The following is a 16,664-nucleotide window of genomic DNA, read 5'->3' as shown; positions in this document are numbered from 1 at the left end:
AAATTCCAGCCATGGCAGGAGAACAGAAGATATGACGCACTTCTATCCCTTGTGATAATTACAAAGTGGTGCTAGGACACTACTTCACACTGTTGTAAAAATTAGGTTTGCAGTGAAGGGCATCTCTGCTAGTCTAATTTCACACTACGGTGTTAGACCTTGACCGGCCATTGGCTAATTATCCCCTGAACTGCTTGATTTTGGTTGACTTGAGCTACTGGTAAGACCATATAAAAATAAGGAAATTGGTTTTAAGTGTTTTTCCTGAGATGAAAGCCCCAACAGAAAATATTTCATTTTATTATCAGTATACACTTTTCTCTGTAATTTGAGGGCTTTCCCTGAGGCTGGCCATCACTGCCAAACTTTGTCCCTTACAGCTGATGGGGAGGCAAGGTCTTGAAAAATGCCCCTGTGCTTGTAGAATCCGCAATATTCACTTTACCTGATATATCTAGCCACTTCCTGGCCTCCTGTAAGTGAAAGTAGGAAAACCGCCATTCAGAAAGCCAAAAGAAAGCAAAAGAGACCTTTAAGAGAAAAACACACCCTGTTGACTGTTTCAAAAGGAAGTAAAAATAGTGAATTTTTGCTGAGCCAATCCTCAAGTGTTCCAAAATGTGCACTTCTTGTGTAGCATTTCCAGCCCTATCTTATGCCTGTTGACACAGAAGTAATTTCCGCTGGGTGTAGTGAGCTGTAGACCTAGGTAAGTGTGGATAAAATTAGTAATAGATCATTGTATCAGATAATGTCTCATTTTCTGGAGGTTTAATCCTGATATATGCAAGGATGCTTAATTTAAAATTGCATTATATACTGGGAAGGTGACTGGCCTAGTTTGGGAAGGTCCTTTACTGGAATGCTGTACCATTTGGCTAAAGTGTTGTCACAGCATTCTGTGACAATATCCAGTGCATGAAAAATGTGTGTGTACATGTGCCTCGGATAACAGAACTGCTTTCAAGGTTTACAATACAAGGAGTGCTTCCAGGGGGAAGGCTCCAGGCTGCTCGCACTAACAGTCAGAAGGCATTGTACTGCTATTCTGTCTTTTTCTCCATAATTGGATCTTCTTCCAATAAATTTGGAAGAAGCAGTTGGAACATGAGGGAGGATTATGAGCAAAAGACATCATGACTTGGACCTCCCATAAAATTCTGTGAATATGGCAGGGAGATAAACGCTTTGCCTGGAAGCATCCATGGTGTACACTGAAAAATATAATAATCATGTATCATGTAGAAACCGGCCTTTGATTTCACTCTCTCAGTCAGCTAGAATGACGAAAGGCTGGATAGGTTGTGCTGGGAGATGAGCAACTTCAGTAAAGGGCAAGGACACCGTGTGCACCCTGAGCAAACCATAGATTCTTGGCAGCTTGACAATGACACTGAGTTCAACTAGCCTGCAAACAAGGAGAGGGAAAGGGTAGAACTGCCAAGAGGTTTCATTGGCCTAGTCTGGAAGGTTAGGAAAAGGCTGATACTGCTTCCCCTTGGCATCCTTTCTGGGTATAGCATTGCCCTTCCGAGTCATACTGCCAGTTTGGGACCCTCTGTCTCCAGAGCTACTCCTTCGTATCATGGGTGTTCTCTTTCTCTTTTTTACGTCCTGATCAGGGGTGAAGCCACTATACGAAATACATTGTGACACTACACAATCCTTCTAACCAACATCAGTCTAGGGCAGGACTATTGAACCTCAGGCCAGTGGGCCAAGTTTGACCAGCCTGAGGTGCCAACCTGGCTCTCCTGGATTCCACAAATGGCCATCCCAGCCAGCATCTGGTGGGTTCCCAGGTTTTGTGTGAGCTTTTCTCTGCTGTAAAATGTTGGAACGCTTCTCCTGAGAGTTGGTTGGTAGAGCAATAACTTTAAGATACGTTATGCTGGCATTTTGACTCCTACCCTTTTGTCTTCAGGCCCACCTGCCAATAGGATGTGCTCCCCCCACCACTGGACTTTTTGAAAATTGAATTTGGCCCTTGGGCTGAAAGACTCTCAACACTTTTGACCCAGGGCCACTAGACAGAAGGCAGTTCTGACCAAATGAATGAATGAATGAATGAATGAATGAATGATTAGAATAAAATAAAAATCCAATCAACCTGTGATCAGTCAAAATTTGTAAGTACCTTGAGTTCCATGCCACTCACTGAAGTTCTGAATAAGGGCAGACAAGTGAGAAGATGTGCCCATAGTGGCCACCTGCGGAGGGGGGTGCTGAGTGGAAGGGAAGATGCTCTTCCTTGTTCTGATCACCCTGAATGTGTACCTACCCTGTGGTGGCAAGGTAGGTGTAGTGAGGAAGGATTGGCATGCCATCCCACAGCTCCCCATGTCGTCCAGTTGGCACAACTTCCCCTGTTCCAAGGAATGTCTTTTAGGAAAAGGAAAAGAAAATAGATTAGCTTTTGAAGGCAAATGGCGATTATTATTTCCCCACGAAGTCATCTGTGCTGTTTTTGGATAAGATATTGATTTTGTTTAAGATGTCTGGTTGCTGTGGCTGAGAGTATGTGGCCATAATTAATCTTGCAGTGGAGAATTCACTAATGAAGAAGCATAAATGAGCTGTGTTAAGGTCGTTACTGGTCATTAGATGTCTGCATACAGCAATTGCTCTTGGCCTTAATGTCGTTTCTGGTCATTAAGGTTTCACAATTAATGACAGCCACTCTCTTTAAATATATGCATGTGTTAGGAAACAAGCTCCTTTCGAACAGCGGCATGCACTTCCTCTCCAGTGTGCCCAACAAACACTGTTTTCAGAAGAGAGAACTGTAAAAGGACCCTTTCACAGGAAGCTTTGTCTGAAACGCTGAGACCTCTGCAAGGCAACGGAAATAGATCTAGAATGACTCTGAGCCAGGATGGGGCAGCAGCTGTATTTCAGGGCTAGCTGTATTTCAGAATAACTGGCTGAGCCAAGCGGCCCGCGTGTTGCCGAATACTTGGTTTAAAGAATAGCCTTGGCACATCGTTGCTTGCAACAGGACTGCGTTGTAGAGAGAAGCCTGCATCTTCTTGGCGAACCTTCTGAATGGGGGTCTGTCTGCCCATGAGGGAGGGATAAAGAACAGGAAGGGGGGAGCACAGAAGAGAGGCCAGCACTTTGGCGGGGAGTGGCCTGAGCTCCCCAGTATGCAGTCCTAACTGGGCTTTGGTCTCATGTGCTTTTCTGTGGAAGGCATTTCTTGTGCACTCATCATTCAAAGCTTGTATATGGGTCCTTCAGATGATGCTGTGACCCCCCAGTTTCACTTCTGTGTCTAACCAGCATGTTTGGCAAGCTTTTTGTTGTTTAGATCAGGGGATATGGGGCATTTAATTGTGAAAGTGAAAGAGAGCACAATTTCCCTGTGTGTATTTGTACCGTTCAGCTATGGCACAGTGCCACTTGGAGGGTACTTAGCAGAAAGGCAGGAGGTAACATTGATCTCACTTCTGTGACAAAACTGAAAGCAAGATTTAGGGAAAAGAGATTATCAACCAATTGACAGCCTCATGCCAAAAAGCACTTACCAACATGTCAAGTCAACAATACTTGCTGCTGAAAGTTCATTATCAAGTGAATGTCAGAACAAAGTGGAGGTAAAGTTAAGCCAGCCTTCCCACCTGGATGCCCCCCCCCCAAGATGTGTTGGACTGCAAGTACCATTATTTCGGGATGAGGAACATCTGGTTTTCGGGCTAATCTGGTGCGTGGAGGTTCCCATCTAACCTGTGGAGCACCCTTGGATTCCTGCAGAGGGTGTAGCTCATCCTTCCAGCCTTGCCCCAGAAGAATCCTGGGTGTGAGCCCTCATCTGTGATGGGAAAAACAGGAAGGTTTCCCCCGTGTGTTTCCCCCCTCTTGATATCTGGTGAGGGGAGGCACCTAAAGCTGAACTTTTATGGGATCCAGAAATATTTGTGTGACTTTAGTGGCTCTGTGTTTAGACTTAAAATACATTCTCTGCGCAGGTGTGTTTATCTTTTCCTTGACTTTATTTTCTAAACCTAAAGCAGCCTTAGGAAGTGAGTCTGAGCTGAAGAAAGGTGGGTAGGAGAACCTGTTTCATTCCATTCATTCCTTTTCCCCCTGCTCAGAATGTGATTTTAACGCTGTTCTATCTCTGGGGTGGATAAAAACACAGGTACTGTTTATGTTCTTCCCCATAACAACAACAACAAAAGCTGAGAAGTTCATCACAACAATGGATGCTGGGAAAAGGTGACATTTTTCTCTTCTTCCATGGTCCTTCCTCTTGAACATGCAGATTCAGTGGGGGCCTTCGCAGTAAGAAGAACGTAAGGAAAAGATACGTGACTACTTAGCACAAATCGTTTGAGAATCATTGAATGATTCCAGGACTGAAGTTCCTAGTAGTTCTGAAGAATCCTTTGAGAGACTAAAAGCAAGACTGCTGAACGCTGTCCTGCTACAGCATTGTGAGAAAATACAAAAGGGCGAATTCTTCACGAATGTTTTCAGTGGTCTTAGCTGATGTTCCTTTGTTTCTCTTATGCAAAGTTCCTGTGCTGATGAGTGTCATTCGAATCAAAAGTCATATTTGCCTCCCATTTGCTAATAACAGCAAGTTCCAAGGAGGTTTGAACCAATGTAAATACCTTTCAGGGCAAACTGACACGTGTATGTTGTCCGCACATATGTATACTTTATGCATATTTCCACTCGGGAGGGGCTGATAATGAGGCGCAAAATGTTCTTTTTGAGGAAGATGTCTACAGCGTAGATCTAGGCAACCCGCTGGGACGGGGCAGGAAATGTTGCATCATTGTCTCAGTTGTCTTTCTTGTTTTACAGAAGGAACCCCGAACCTCCCTTTGGTTTGTTTGTTTATATTTCCCCCCTCCAGAACCCCCCACTGCTGATCCTGCTACCGTAGCCCTGCTGTTTTGCAAAGCCGGAGTCCACACGCATGTAGGGTGGGGGTAGCGTCCTGCCGGCAGCTGTCCTTCCCCAATAGATGTGACTGTTATGCTAGCTTTCCTTCATTGGTTCCTTTTGTAGGTTATTTTTGGTTCCGGGGTTTGTTGGGAGGTCTTTTGTTTGTTTGTTTGATCCTGAAAGGTTAGCTATGAAGTTTGGTTTCTTCCGTGCGAACCAACCTTGGGAGCACAGAGCTCTTAAAAATAGAACATGGCCCCTGCTAACTTTACAGATACAGTCCTTTTGATGTGTAGACAATAAAAGTGGGGAATAAATTCTTATTACAGCCACGTTTCAATCAGGTCCGGAAGTCTCCAAGAAAGAAACAGCATGCCCATTGATTTCTTGGGAAGAGGAAAAAGTCCCCTCACTTTTCTTTTCTTCTTAATGAAAAGAGGGCAAGGGGAGGCTACAATATTTTTAAGAGCTCTGAATAAAACTGCTTTGCCAATGGGGAAGTGGGAAGGGATGATTCTGTTTTTTCTTGTGCCCGGCAGCAAAAGGGTTAATGCCTGCTTTCCTCTTTGATATCTATTAGTTTGGAGCCCATGTTGTGATTGGTCCATGTCCATGTGTCTTTTCGTTCCTGGATTTTCTGACTTTGAAAGAACAATTCAGAATGCACTTCACTAAGGACAGACTTTTCCCATTTCTCCAGGTCACCCAACTTGCTTGCAATTCACGGCAAATATGACAGAGGCAGTCAAAACCTATCAGTGGCAATGCATTGAGTGCAAATCCTGCAGCCTCTGTGGGACCTCTGAGAATGATGTAAGTTTATCTTTGATACTGATACCTGGGTTAAAAGAAAGATTCTTTCTTTGAAAGGCATTGCAAACCTATGTGTACAATATGGAAGGTTCAGGCATTAATGAGAAAATAGTTATTTCTGTGACTTATAATGTCCCTGTATGGAGGCATTCTCTCTCTTGCTCTCTTCTGCTCCCCTCCACTCTTTAAAATCATTTTTACCTCTTTATGTGAGTCATGAAAGATGAACACGTATACACATTGGCTGAAATGCAACTTCCATCTCCACCTAGTGCAATTTGCAAATCTCCTATACGGCGTAGCCAAAAGCTCTCTGGGAGATTCACAACATTTTAAGTCACCCATCCAGATTGCTACCAAGCCCAACCCTGCTTAGCTTCCAAGAAAGGCAGGATCAGCACTTCCGGCTATTTCGTTGTGTTCCTTATCCTTTAGCTGTGATGGCTAAGGTTAATGGGGGTTAAGGTCTTACAACCTGTGGAGAACCAGAAGGTGTCCACCCATGACCTAGAGGGAATCTTAGAGACTCAGGAATGTGACAAGTAACAAAGGAGGGAGGGGAAGAGAAAGAGAAAGAGCCAGAGCAATAGATGTTGTAGCGATGTGTGCAATGTGAATGAATTAGGATCTGATATCAATATACAGCTTCCCTTCCCCTGGAACAAAAACGTTACTGCAGATATCCTCTCTTTCCTTTAAATCATCCAGTGGCTTCCACTCTCAAGAAAGCAGGGAATCTCTCTTCCCACATCCCGCAAAGGGAAATTGCACAAGTTGTGGCTAATTGCAAACTCCACCCTATCTGCCCAGAGGGCTAAAGAACCATGGGTGAATGATGGGCTCCAAATGCATAAGGCAGGAGTGAGGATCCTGTTGTGGAACTTCAGCTCCCATCAGTCCTGGCCAGCATAGCTAAGGATGGGGGATGATGGGAGTTGTAGATCAACAGTAGCCGGAGACCCAGATGCCCCCCATCCCTGATGATGCAGTCCCAGTGCAAGTCCTCTTGTGGCCTATGGCAGAAGCAAACACACTCTGCATCAAACCCTTTCTTCTGCCCCGCTGCCCAGCTCTCCACAGAGCTGCAGCAATAGCAAAGGGAAAGGGAAAGTGGGCATGTGTCTGGAGGAACACAGGATGAACAGCTGTTCCAGAGAAAGCCATCAGCCCCATTTGCTGGGACAGATGGCTGGCAGGTCCCCCCAAAGCGCCCACTGGGGGAGGTGGGCTAGCGGAGTCCCCAGCGAGGGCTGGCAGGAGCACTGGCATCACACAGGTGTTTCAGCCTGTTTCATGGGAGGGCTGGCCCTGCAGCGCCTTGTGCTCTGTACTGGGATACAAGGTGTGTAGACTTGAACAATGACAATTGATGGCTTCCTAAGTTTTAACACAGCGAATAGGCCTGATATGCTGTAGACTATAGGACCTGGTGATAGTGCAAAAAACCTCCAGAGGCTGATGAATTTGAAATGAATTGGAGAAATCACCTGGTAGTTACATTTACATTCACATTCTAATAAAATAGTTGGTAAACTATGGAGAACTATGGAGGTTGGTAAACCTGGAGAAGATGGAATTTATGTTTTCTTGCTCCACTTCTGATACTGCAGATGTCCTTTATGTGGAGTAGATCATATTTTCCATCTGCTCTAATTCCCTATTTTATGGTAAGGGGGATTTTGCATATCTTTCCAGGATCATGTTTATAACGGGCAGCAAGATTTCCTTTGACTTGACAAGGAAATATCATAATGTGGAGCTGTCAGTAGGTATATCCCAATCACTGTGAGTGTGTGTGTAAGAAAGAAACACTGTGAGGCCATGCCCTGTACTCAGTGGGAGATTTTTCAATCTGGAATACAAGTTGCAACATGCCTGCCAGTTTTGTCCTGGAAATAAGCCTGTGGCAAAGTAGGAACAGCATGACCGTCATTTCAGAATGCAGGTATAGTGATTAGGTCTCTCTGCCCACATTAATGTACGTTTTCTTTATTGCCTTATTATCACAACTCCATGTTTATGCTACCCAAATGCACTGGCTTCTGAAGTCCCATAAGCTGGAATGAATAATCTCCATCTTTCTCTTTTCCAACCCCAACAATCCTGGATCAGGACCAGCTGCTCTTCTGTGATGACTGTGACCGTGGCTATCACATGTATTGCTTAAACCCACCAGTCTCTGAACCCCCCGAAGGTAACCTTTCCCAGATTGTCTGGCAGGGCATTGCAAGCTTGGCTATGGGGGAGGAATGGGAAATTGCAATGTCGGGGTCCCTACTGCGAGGGTTAAAGCAGAGCGGGCAGAAGCAATGGTATCTCATCTCCAATTCTGTTTCATATTTGTATGGAAGACAGAATCTTGGTGACTTGCAGCCCTTATAGGACTGTAACGTGACTAACTGCATCTCCTGAAATATTCCCTTCTCTGAACTTAAACAAGATTGCATCTTCCCATGTAGCATCTGGCCAGACTAGGCCAGTAGCATGAAGATCAGAATCAAAGTAGTCTGAACCATCCAGTTCTACAGATGCAAAAGCAGATGAGAATGCTACTTCCCCCTTTTCTCCAGTTGTTAGACCCTGGTCAGTTAAGAGCTGTCTCATCAAATCTATCCCATGTGCTTGAATTACACTGAACTTCTCTTTCAATCAGAGGTTTGGAATGGATGATGGATTTGGGAAACAATTTCTGGCATCGCGATTGTAGTTCAGCACTTTTCTGAACAGCAATACATACCAGTGTGTGCTTGAACAGAGCAGTAATTGGCTAATGGCAGTAGAATTTCATTGTGGTGTTGGCAAAAATCTTCTCTTAGAAAAAGACTGAGGAGCTGCTTGGAAAAAAAATCGAGTTTTTTACTGATGTCTTCAGTAGCAGCTAAGGCAGTAATTCTCAACGTTCTGCAATGGGGCATGTTTAAATGTGATAAGATCACACACTAAGTCATTATCATTGCCTGTTAAAGTTTCCACCCACAGAGGATGGGGAGGGCCGGTGTGCGTGTGTGTGCACGCAGCAGAAGGACATACTTTCAAAGGAGGCTTCTTTCATGATGTCCCACCAAGAGAGGCCACTCTGGGCTATCCTCCTTCCCATCATACTCAGAACAGTGAATATTTTAATACTGATGTTAATACTACTTATTGGTGGCACCCAGGTAGTTTCAAACATTTCATCAGAAGGAGTTAAGAATGAGTTGGATATGATTCCAACCTTAAAAAAAAAGCCTCATTAGTCAATCTGTAAGTAGGAACGGTAGGCCCATTTGCTTAAATGCCAGTCTGCCCAGGTGGAGAAGGAGAGAAGACGCAGGGGTCCGTTTTAGATCACAAGTAGAATAGCGATGAGAGCAGATGATTAAACCTCACTGCCACCAGGCCCCTAAGCTCATTTCCAGAAGCAGAACCCAGCAGTGGGGGCGATGGTGCCACACAAGGGACTTCTGGAGCCCCTTTGGCTCTTAAAAGCAGCTGCTCTGCTTTACTGAGTCAGATCAAGGTTTAAACCAACAGATCTGTTGCCGCCACCACATATAGGCCAGGCTTGAAGCCAGGCCATTCAAAGGCGTTCTAGCCCATGAGTGGCCAGTCTTCAACACAGATACAAACAATAGTTCATACGATAGGAGTTTATGAAGAAAAAGCCAAGAATGTTTTTGTAAAAACCTAGGTCATCATGTCTTTCAAAATAGATGAAAAAGATCTTTACCTTTGCACTTTTTGAATGAACAAATGACATCAATAGAGCAAGAAGGTCAATTTCTTCAACATTCTTCCTCTCTTTCTCTCCCTCTTTCTTTGTGTGTTTGTGTGTTGTATCTGTATTTTCAAAGCTATCTTTCTTTATTCATGTTAGAAGCACCACATATACAACTAGTAAACGCCGTAACTTAAAATGAAAACAATGGCCTCTATATAAAACACACACATATGCATCCCAACATACAAAGATGAGATCATGAAGGCTGTGTGGGTACAACAACTAGTTTTTGCCCAATATCCCATGACACCAAGGGCATTTAGAGCACTTCACATCAGGTCCTCCATTATCCTTGCTGATGGGAATAGAGTGCACTGGAACGAGTTTGAGACTACCTGGTCTTAAACTGTGTCAATGCCAAAGCTTCCATGCTCTCAAGTTGTTCTTAGCCTGTTCAAGGACTTCCAGGTTTCCCCATTCTCTGTGTGACCAGGAGCTAAGCTTTTCTGGGGCGCTATTCATTTCGGAAGAAGGGTGGATCTTTCTCTCCACTGTCTAATCCAGACATTCTCTGTTGTATATCACAATTCGCAGATGTTCTGAGAAAGTTCCCAAAGGAATTATCCGTATCTAAAAACTTAAGACATTGGAATGATCCAGGAAGCAGCTAATAAATGTTTACTAATATTCCAGATCTTCAAAAAATGACTTATGAAACTTTTTTTCTTAGAGTCAGACTAGGTGAGAAGTGAGAGATCTGTTTTTGGTTGGCGTCATAGTACTGGAGAAGGGAAGTGCGTCACTCAAAATGGAAGGTCTCCAGTTTGAAATGTCAGAACAGCTGATCACGGATTGTCTGCATCTTCTATAACTTGATCTTTAAACAAACAAACACAGAAACAAACAAAACCGTCGTAAAACAAAACATGTGCTTATGCCCACAGAGAAAAATACACAGTTGTGATTTCCCAGTATTTGTGATCATCTACCTGGAGTCATGCCTTTTTCTTTCTGGAAGTGTTTTTCCTGTAGGAAATGTCATGAAAAATACCTCCGGAGTGGCACTATTTAAATAGCACATCTATTTCTCCTTTTCTTAGTTGATTGCATATTTAGACGTTCTCTAAATCCTTGGCAAGTCTCAAGATTTTATGGTATTTATTTCCAGGGAGCTGGAGCTGTCATTTGTGCCGAGAACTTCTCCGAGAGAGAGCTTCAGCCTTCTGCTTCCAGCCCTAGAAGGATCTCCATGGACCACAATTAGGGTTGTTCCTGAACTTGTAGCACCAGCACACAACTGTCATTCACCACCGAAGGATATATGTCACCACAAACACACCTGTACACACATGAAAGAGAATGGACATTCAAAGAAATATCTGTGGTGTTTGCTCTCCAAGTGTAGATTTTACTGATACCGTACCTCCTGGGTTCTACTAGAAGGAGCACACTTTTTTAATGTTCCAGATGGATTGTTTCCACTGCAGTGCATGATTGCAGATATGCTGTAATAGAGTCACATGTGTTATGAGAATAGAAAAGAGGGCAAATGTTGTAACTGTTGATATTTAGACATTTGAATTGTGTGGCATTGTGCTTTTTCTCTTTTTGTTTGCTCTTTTCTCGATGTTATCTCCATAACCATTCTTGATGCAGGGTTGTGGTGAACATATTGAGAAGTACCATTCAGTAGAGGTTTCAGATTGGAATCTCCTTCTTAAAAGCATATGTTTGCAGAAGGCCTATGAAGGATACAGGGTCACAATTCATCCAATTCATTAATAGCAAATCCCAAACTACAAGTACAGGAAGCATTTACCTGAGCCTTCCTCATTTGTCTGTTAACATGTAGGTGAAGAAAGGTGAGAAGATGGCATCATCTTAGTGCCAGGCTGCAGAACCTCAGGTCAGGGACCAAATCTGGCCGGATGCAATCCCCATTCTGACCTCTGGGGTTCCCCAGAGGACCAGGTCACCCCCTCTGTCCCACTCGTTCAAGCCACCAATTGTTTGAGGAGTTCCCAGCTTTTGTGTGGTCTCCCCCACTTTAAAAGGTTGAACCATCTCTCCTAAAGCTCAGTTACTGGCAGCAAGAGCTTTAAACTGAAATGTGCTGGGAATTTAGACTCGTAATGCTGGGAATTTGGTCTTTCATCCTTTTTTTTTTTTTTTGGCTTTGGTCCCATCACCACGAGGAAATGGGCTCAAGAGACTCCCCAAAAAGGGTGCAAAGATCTTCTGCATTTGTGCCTTTAGTGTTTCCCACATCCCTTTACCCATCCCTGCGTTTGGCTTTTTGAGGAGTTAATATGAAGACATCATGTGTATCTCTTGAAAAGACACATGACCCAGGAAGACTTGGGAGGTGGGGCAGGCTGGTGTCCAAGTATCTCTCCATAATGCGTATTATATTTAAACCCAGATCAGTTTGGCTGGAGCTGGGCCTGTTTTCAACAGCAAAAGTGGCATGTAGGTAGCAGGTGGGGCACCCACTTCTTACTTGACATAGTTAATTTTAGGGGTGAGCAATTTGTGGCCCTGCAGGTGTTGTGATCTACAACTCCAATCGTCCTTCATCATTGTCTGTGCTGGCCAGGGCTGATAGGAATTGTGGGCCAAAATATCTGCAGGAGCATGTTTACCCCATCCTTCTGGTGCCTTCATCCTCAGCTGAGGTCTGATACTTGAGATGAGTTGGGCTGCTTGGGGAAATGCTGTGAGGATGTAAGTCATGGGAAGGGTTTAGTTCTCCTCACTTGCAGATCTTTTTTTCCAAAATTGGACACTCACACTCTGATTTATTAGGGATCAAGGCACACCTGAGTTTAAACCAGTGGATTCATAACTGAACCAATGATGTCATAACTACTTTGACTCAATTCTGTTGTTAATTCAGGTTTGATCCAAAGTTATGCTTACAGGAGCAAGTTCTATAGCAGAGGAAGGAAACCGAAACTGGTGGTAGAGACAGATGGCTGCAAACATCCATGGATTACTATGAAACTGATTATGTTGGGGGGGAGGCAAGAAATCCTGATATTATCTGGACACTGGCCTCAGTGTCCGCTAGAGTTCCTCTAACCAGTGCTTTGTTCAAGGACTGGGCTTTAGCTGCCCCAGTGGGGAGGACATGGGGCAGGCAAGGTCCCACTAACCAAAGCATTAGGTGGCTCAGCCCCGCTCCATCTGGCACCTTAGTGGGGGACCCAGTTTTGGTGTGGAACTGTGTTTCCCATCCCTATATGGAACCTGGGACCGTCTGCATGAAAGACCTATGTTCTATCCCTGGACTGTGTGTGTTTAAAGGTACACATGAAAGCTTTGGTGCTTAATGAAGAACCAAGATCCATCAAAAGGTTTATCCAGTTGTTGCACTGACATTTTTTCAGGCAAAAAAGGTTTGGACTGAAATTGTAGGTGGCTGTTCAAAACACTAAGAGAACTAGGTGTTAGAGAGTAGATTTCCCTGGCATCCTTACAGCCCTCTCCTATGATATTTTCTGAGGGTACAGCAGGTTGCTCTGGCAGTTTAAAGGATTACAATGTGTAAATGTGAGGGCACATGGTTAGTAACCTTGTTATGGTGCTGAAATCCAAATGCACCTACATCTCTGGTGTGACAGCAGCCATCCAGTACAGCCATCTGAACTGGTGACTCTACCAGTCTGGCAGGTGTGCATGCTCAGATATTCCTACAAATTCTGTTTAAGGATCTGTCCCGAAAGATACATGAAGGAATAAAATGGTCATTAGGACATGCTTCTGTCTTTAAATGAAGACCGCCCTGCCCCCAAACATTGTTTTTCCTGTCAGAAGCAGATACAGCTTGTGAGATTTGTACTGATCTGTTTAAAACAGATGAGGTGGGGATGAGGTGAACCAAGCACTGTTGGGCTACCTGTATCTCTGCTTCTATGGACACACGTTCTAGTAATGAACAATATTGAAAGTGGTTCTGGAATACATTTTCATTGTCACGATGTCCCAAGCCTCTGAGTCTCCTGAAGCTGGAAAGCAAGAACAGGTGATTACTTATTTTAAAAACACCCCTTTCTTGTGTAGTTCTTTGCAGGGTCCAGATCCTACACAATCCTGGTTTTCCCTTGCTAGTGTCTGAAGTTCTTTAAGGGTGATTGTGCATGACCCCTTTGAGAAAGAATGGCCTGAATGTAAATACATTGTGTACATTCCATATTTAATTTGTTGTAATGTTAGAGGAAACTTGCAAATTACCATTAGCTCTTTTCAAGCCCAGTGGTTAGGTTTTGCTTTAAAATGCAGGTAGTACACCTGATGTGTTGGTGGTCTATTAGGAAAAGAAATACGGCAGGTGTAGTATCCTGACACTTTTAATAGGACTGACTGCTAAGAGTCGCAAGGTAGTTAACTAGCATTTGGGTTTCATAGTACTCTTCTACAGGTTAGAGTTTAAACAAAAATGGAAGATTGAGATTTTTAAAAATTGCTGGTCGGGGCCATGGTCTGTAATATGCAATATAAAATAGGATTTTAATAGAATCTAACATTACAGTGCAATAATTCACTACTCCAGAAATGAGGGTACAATTCACCAAGGCAAAACACATGCATCCCAATGTTTTCAGTTGTGGATCTGCTTGAGTTTTCCCATTGAAAACAAGGAGAGCTTTTTGCGTGTATATTCAAAAGTCCCACGGCTCAGATGACTTATTTCCATAGTGTACATAAGCTTCCATGCAACTTTGGCTGGGCTGTACCAGGTCAACAGTTGCTATAACCCTACACTTGCAGGAGCTAGCACCGTTGCAACTCTGCGCGTGTTGGCAACAAGTTCCACGGCCAGTTGTGGTGTTACGCACCGCATTGCAAAGAATTGCCCAGAGCGGGTTGCAGGTGGATGTGACCTTTCAGCCACCATCAGGCTTAAGATATGTCATGTGTGTAGACACAACACTATGCAACTGAGACTGACAACCTAATGGGGTTGCAGCCAATAGACAGCACAGCAAGATGGATGTGCTCTGAAGATGAGGCACTGGCACAGTCTGCCCTGTACTCTCTTGCTGCTGCACAGTAAAATAGGACCAGTGTGTCAAACTGCAGCACTTGAAAAGAAGTTCCCCTGAAATCAACTGGATTTACTTTCAAGTCAGTGCATTTTGGATCAAGGGGGAGGCTCAACAGTATTAACTTGAAATTTCAGTACAAATAAGTACAATATAGTCAATCCTTCACTGAGTAATGTAATGCTGAATAGCACTCAGCTGAAATAATAAGAAAAGAAGCTGATTTGGCATTATTGCAGGCTCAGGAAAATGGGGTGAGTGGGGGCAATTTAAACACACACACACACTAAGATGCACACACCATATTTAAGCATGCTGTGCAGATCTATTTAGTTTGTAACAAGGTGAACAACACCTTTTGGGTTTCGCACATGCGACCTGTTTTAATGTAATCTTAAGACTCAAGCTAGATGTTACTCAACTGTGTCCTTGAACCCTGTACTTAGGATTCTCCCATCTTCCTCACTTACATCAGTGAGTGTCCATGGGCTGCCTGGCCCAGACAGGGACCATGGTGTGGAAGAAGTGGGGAACGGACCTGTGGAAAAACACCTTGCACTGCAAATAGCAGCTCAGAGGACTATTGCAGCTGGAGAAATGGTGCAGAAAAACGACTAACTGCTCCGGTTCCCAGTATAGATTCAGGCAGACCTCATGTTTGCTTTTGGTATAAAACATTTAAAGGGATCAGGAATTCCAAGAACAGAATTCAAAGGCATGTTTGAAGTGATGTCTTCTTTGTCCCTAAAACTTGTCTGAAAAGACAAAGATGATGATTACAGGTGAGTAGAGCTACACTGCAAAATATCATGTTCCCAACCCTGTGCTTGCCTTGTAGTGCTAATGGGGAGGGAAAGTCATTCACCATGGGGTATCCACAGACACAGTTGTTAATGTTCTTCTGTCTTCTGTTTCTTTCTCCTCTCCCACCGGTTTATGCTCTGCAGCTGCCAAGAGCAGAAATAATCCTGACTAGCAGGAAAATGGTCCAGAGTGCCAGGATTGTAGGGAGAATCAGTAGGCAGGGGAGTGTGAACCGTTCTCTTCCCCACTGCTTCTTTTCCTCTGCAACAACAAGCCCATCGCCTGCATCTAGTAAACACTCCTGGGAAACATGGCTAGTGAGGTGATGTGTACAGTAATTCCACCTGGAATGATGAAGACCAGGTAGGAAGATGGCTGATGTTGCGCTTGCAAAATACACACTCATTGAAGCTTCTCTGTAAAATGAATCACCTGAACGTTGACATGTTCATTGTGAATAGAAATGCTGTTTCAAAATTATTGCCACCCCCTCTGCAACAAATTAAATTGAATTATAAAAGCATAATTACTTTTGGTGATTTGCATTGTCTGTAGTGAAATAACAGCACACAACCATCTGCACAGTGTGCCTTTGTGTTCCTGGAGTTAGGGGTATGATGCAACTGAGCTCACAAAATTATCAGATTCTTCCCAAACTGTATCAATTGTTGGACCATATGGCAGTGTGTTGTTTCCCTTGCTCTTCTCAAGGAAACTTGGTTTGGTCCTCATGGAAGTGCTGCAGGCAGAACTTGGGAGTTATTAAGCCTACAGGAAGGTGGGGAGGCTAAAGCCCCAATTAAGTCCATAGCCCTATTTAAAGCAGGTGTAAGCCCCATTGATTTTAATAGGACCATGAAAGCACAGCTAGCACCATGGTCAATTCAGGTCCAAGATTTAATGTGCCAGCAAAGAAAATGCTCAGGCAGTAATGTGTTATTAAGTGCTTTACCAATGTGTTGAGACATCAGTGCTAAACTGCACTGCATGTACATCCCAATGGCTCTGCAAGGCAAGCATGTTTATGCGAGCTGTTCAAGTGAAGCCATTTGCAGAACTGAGTGTCAATTCGGTTCTTGCATGGTGCTCTGAGCACTGAACCAGCTAGCAGACGACGGATGATGTGTGCCAAGCTCAGGGTGTGATGGCCCAGGTTTGCACAGCCAGCCCTTCACAAGGCAGCAAAAGAAATGTCACAACATCCTGACATAAAAAATGCTGCTTCCAGGTACTGAGAGGGTCGGGAGAATTAGCTCTCAGATGCAAGACATTTTGATTCGGCTGCTGTTCCAGGAGCTTCGCGTTGAACATTCAAAGCATCTTCAAGGGGATGAAAACCTGGATGCCAGTCCTTCTTCTGTTGATCAGCCATGTGTTTCCCCGTTCTGGTGAGAACGAAATAGAAG

General features: G+C 44.0%; 1 protein-coding gene across 3 annotated transcripts in view; it reads left to right on the top strand.

Annotated features, from left to right (window-relative positions):
- The window catches only part of DPF3 (double PHD fingers 3), a 216,858-nt gene extending 205,367 nt beyond the window's left edge, over positions 1 to 11,491 (top strand). For 2 of the 3 annotated variants that reach the window (XM_044437153.1, XM_044437152.1), the window contains 3 exons: positions 5,597 to 5,709; positions 7,822 to 7,903; positions 10,578 to 11,491. In XM_044437153.1, the coding sequence (XP_044293088.1) occupies positions 5,597 to 5,709; positions 7,822 to 7,903; positions 10,578 to 10,648 (266 nt within the window). In that variant the 3' untranslated portion in view covers positions 10,649 to 11,491. The remainder of the gene's footprint in view (positions 1 to 5,596; positions 5,710 to 7,821; positions 7,904 to 10,577) is intronic. The other variant, XM_044437157.1, reaches the window with a different exon arrangement.
- The last annotated feature ends 5,173 nt before the right edge of the window (positions 11,492 to 16,664 follow it).

Source organism: Varanus komodoensis, unplaced genomic scaffold (assembly GCF_004798865.1).
Source record: "Varanus komodoensis strain SLA01 unplaced genomic scaffold, ASM479886v1 scaffold3, whole genome shotgun sequence".
Lineage (NCBI taxonomy): Eukaryota > Metazoa > Chordata > Lepidosauria > Squamata > Varanidae > Varanus > Varanus komodoensis.
The sequence above is the reverse complement of the archived record's forward strand: the minus strand, read 5'-3'. Positions and strand labels throughout refer to the sequence as shown.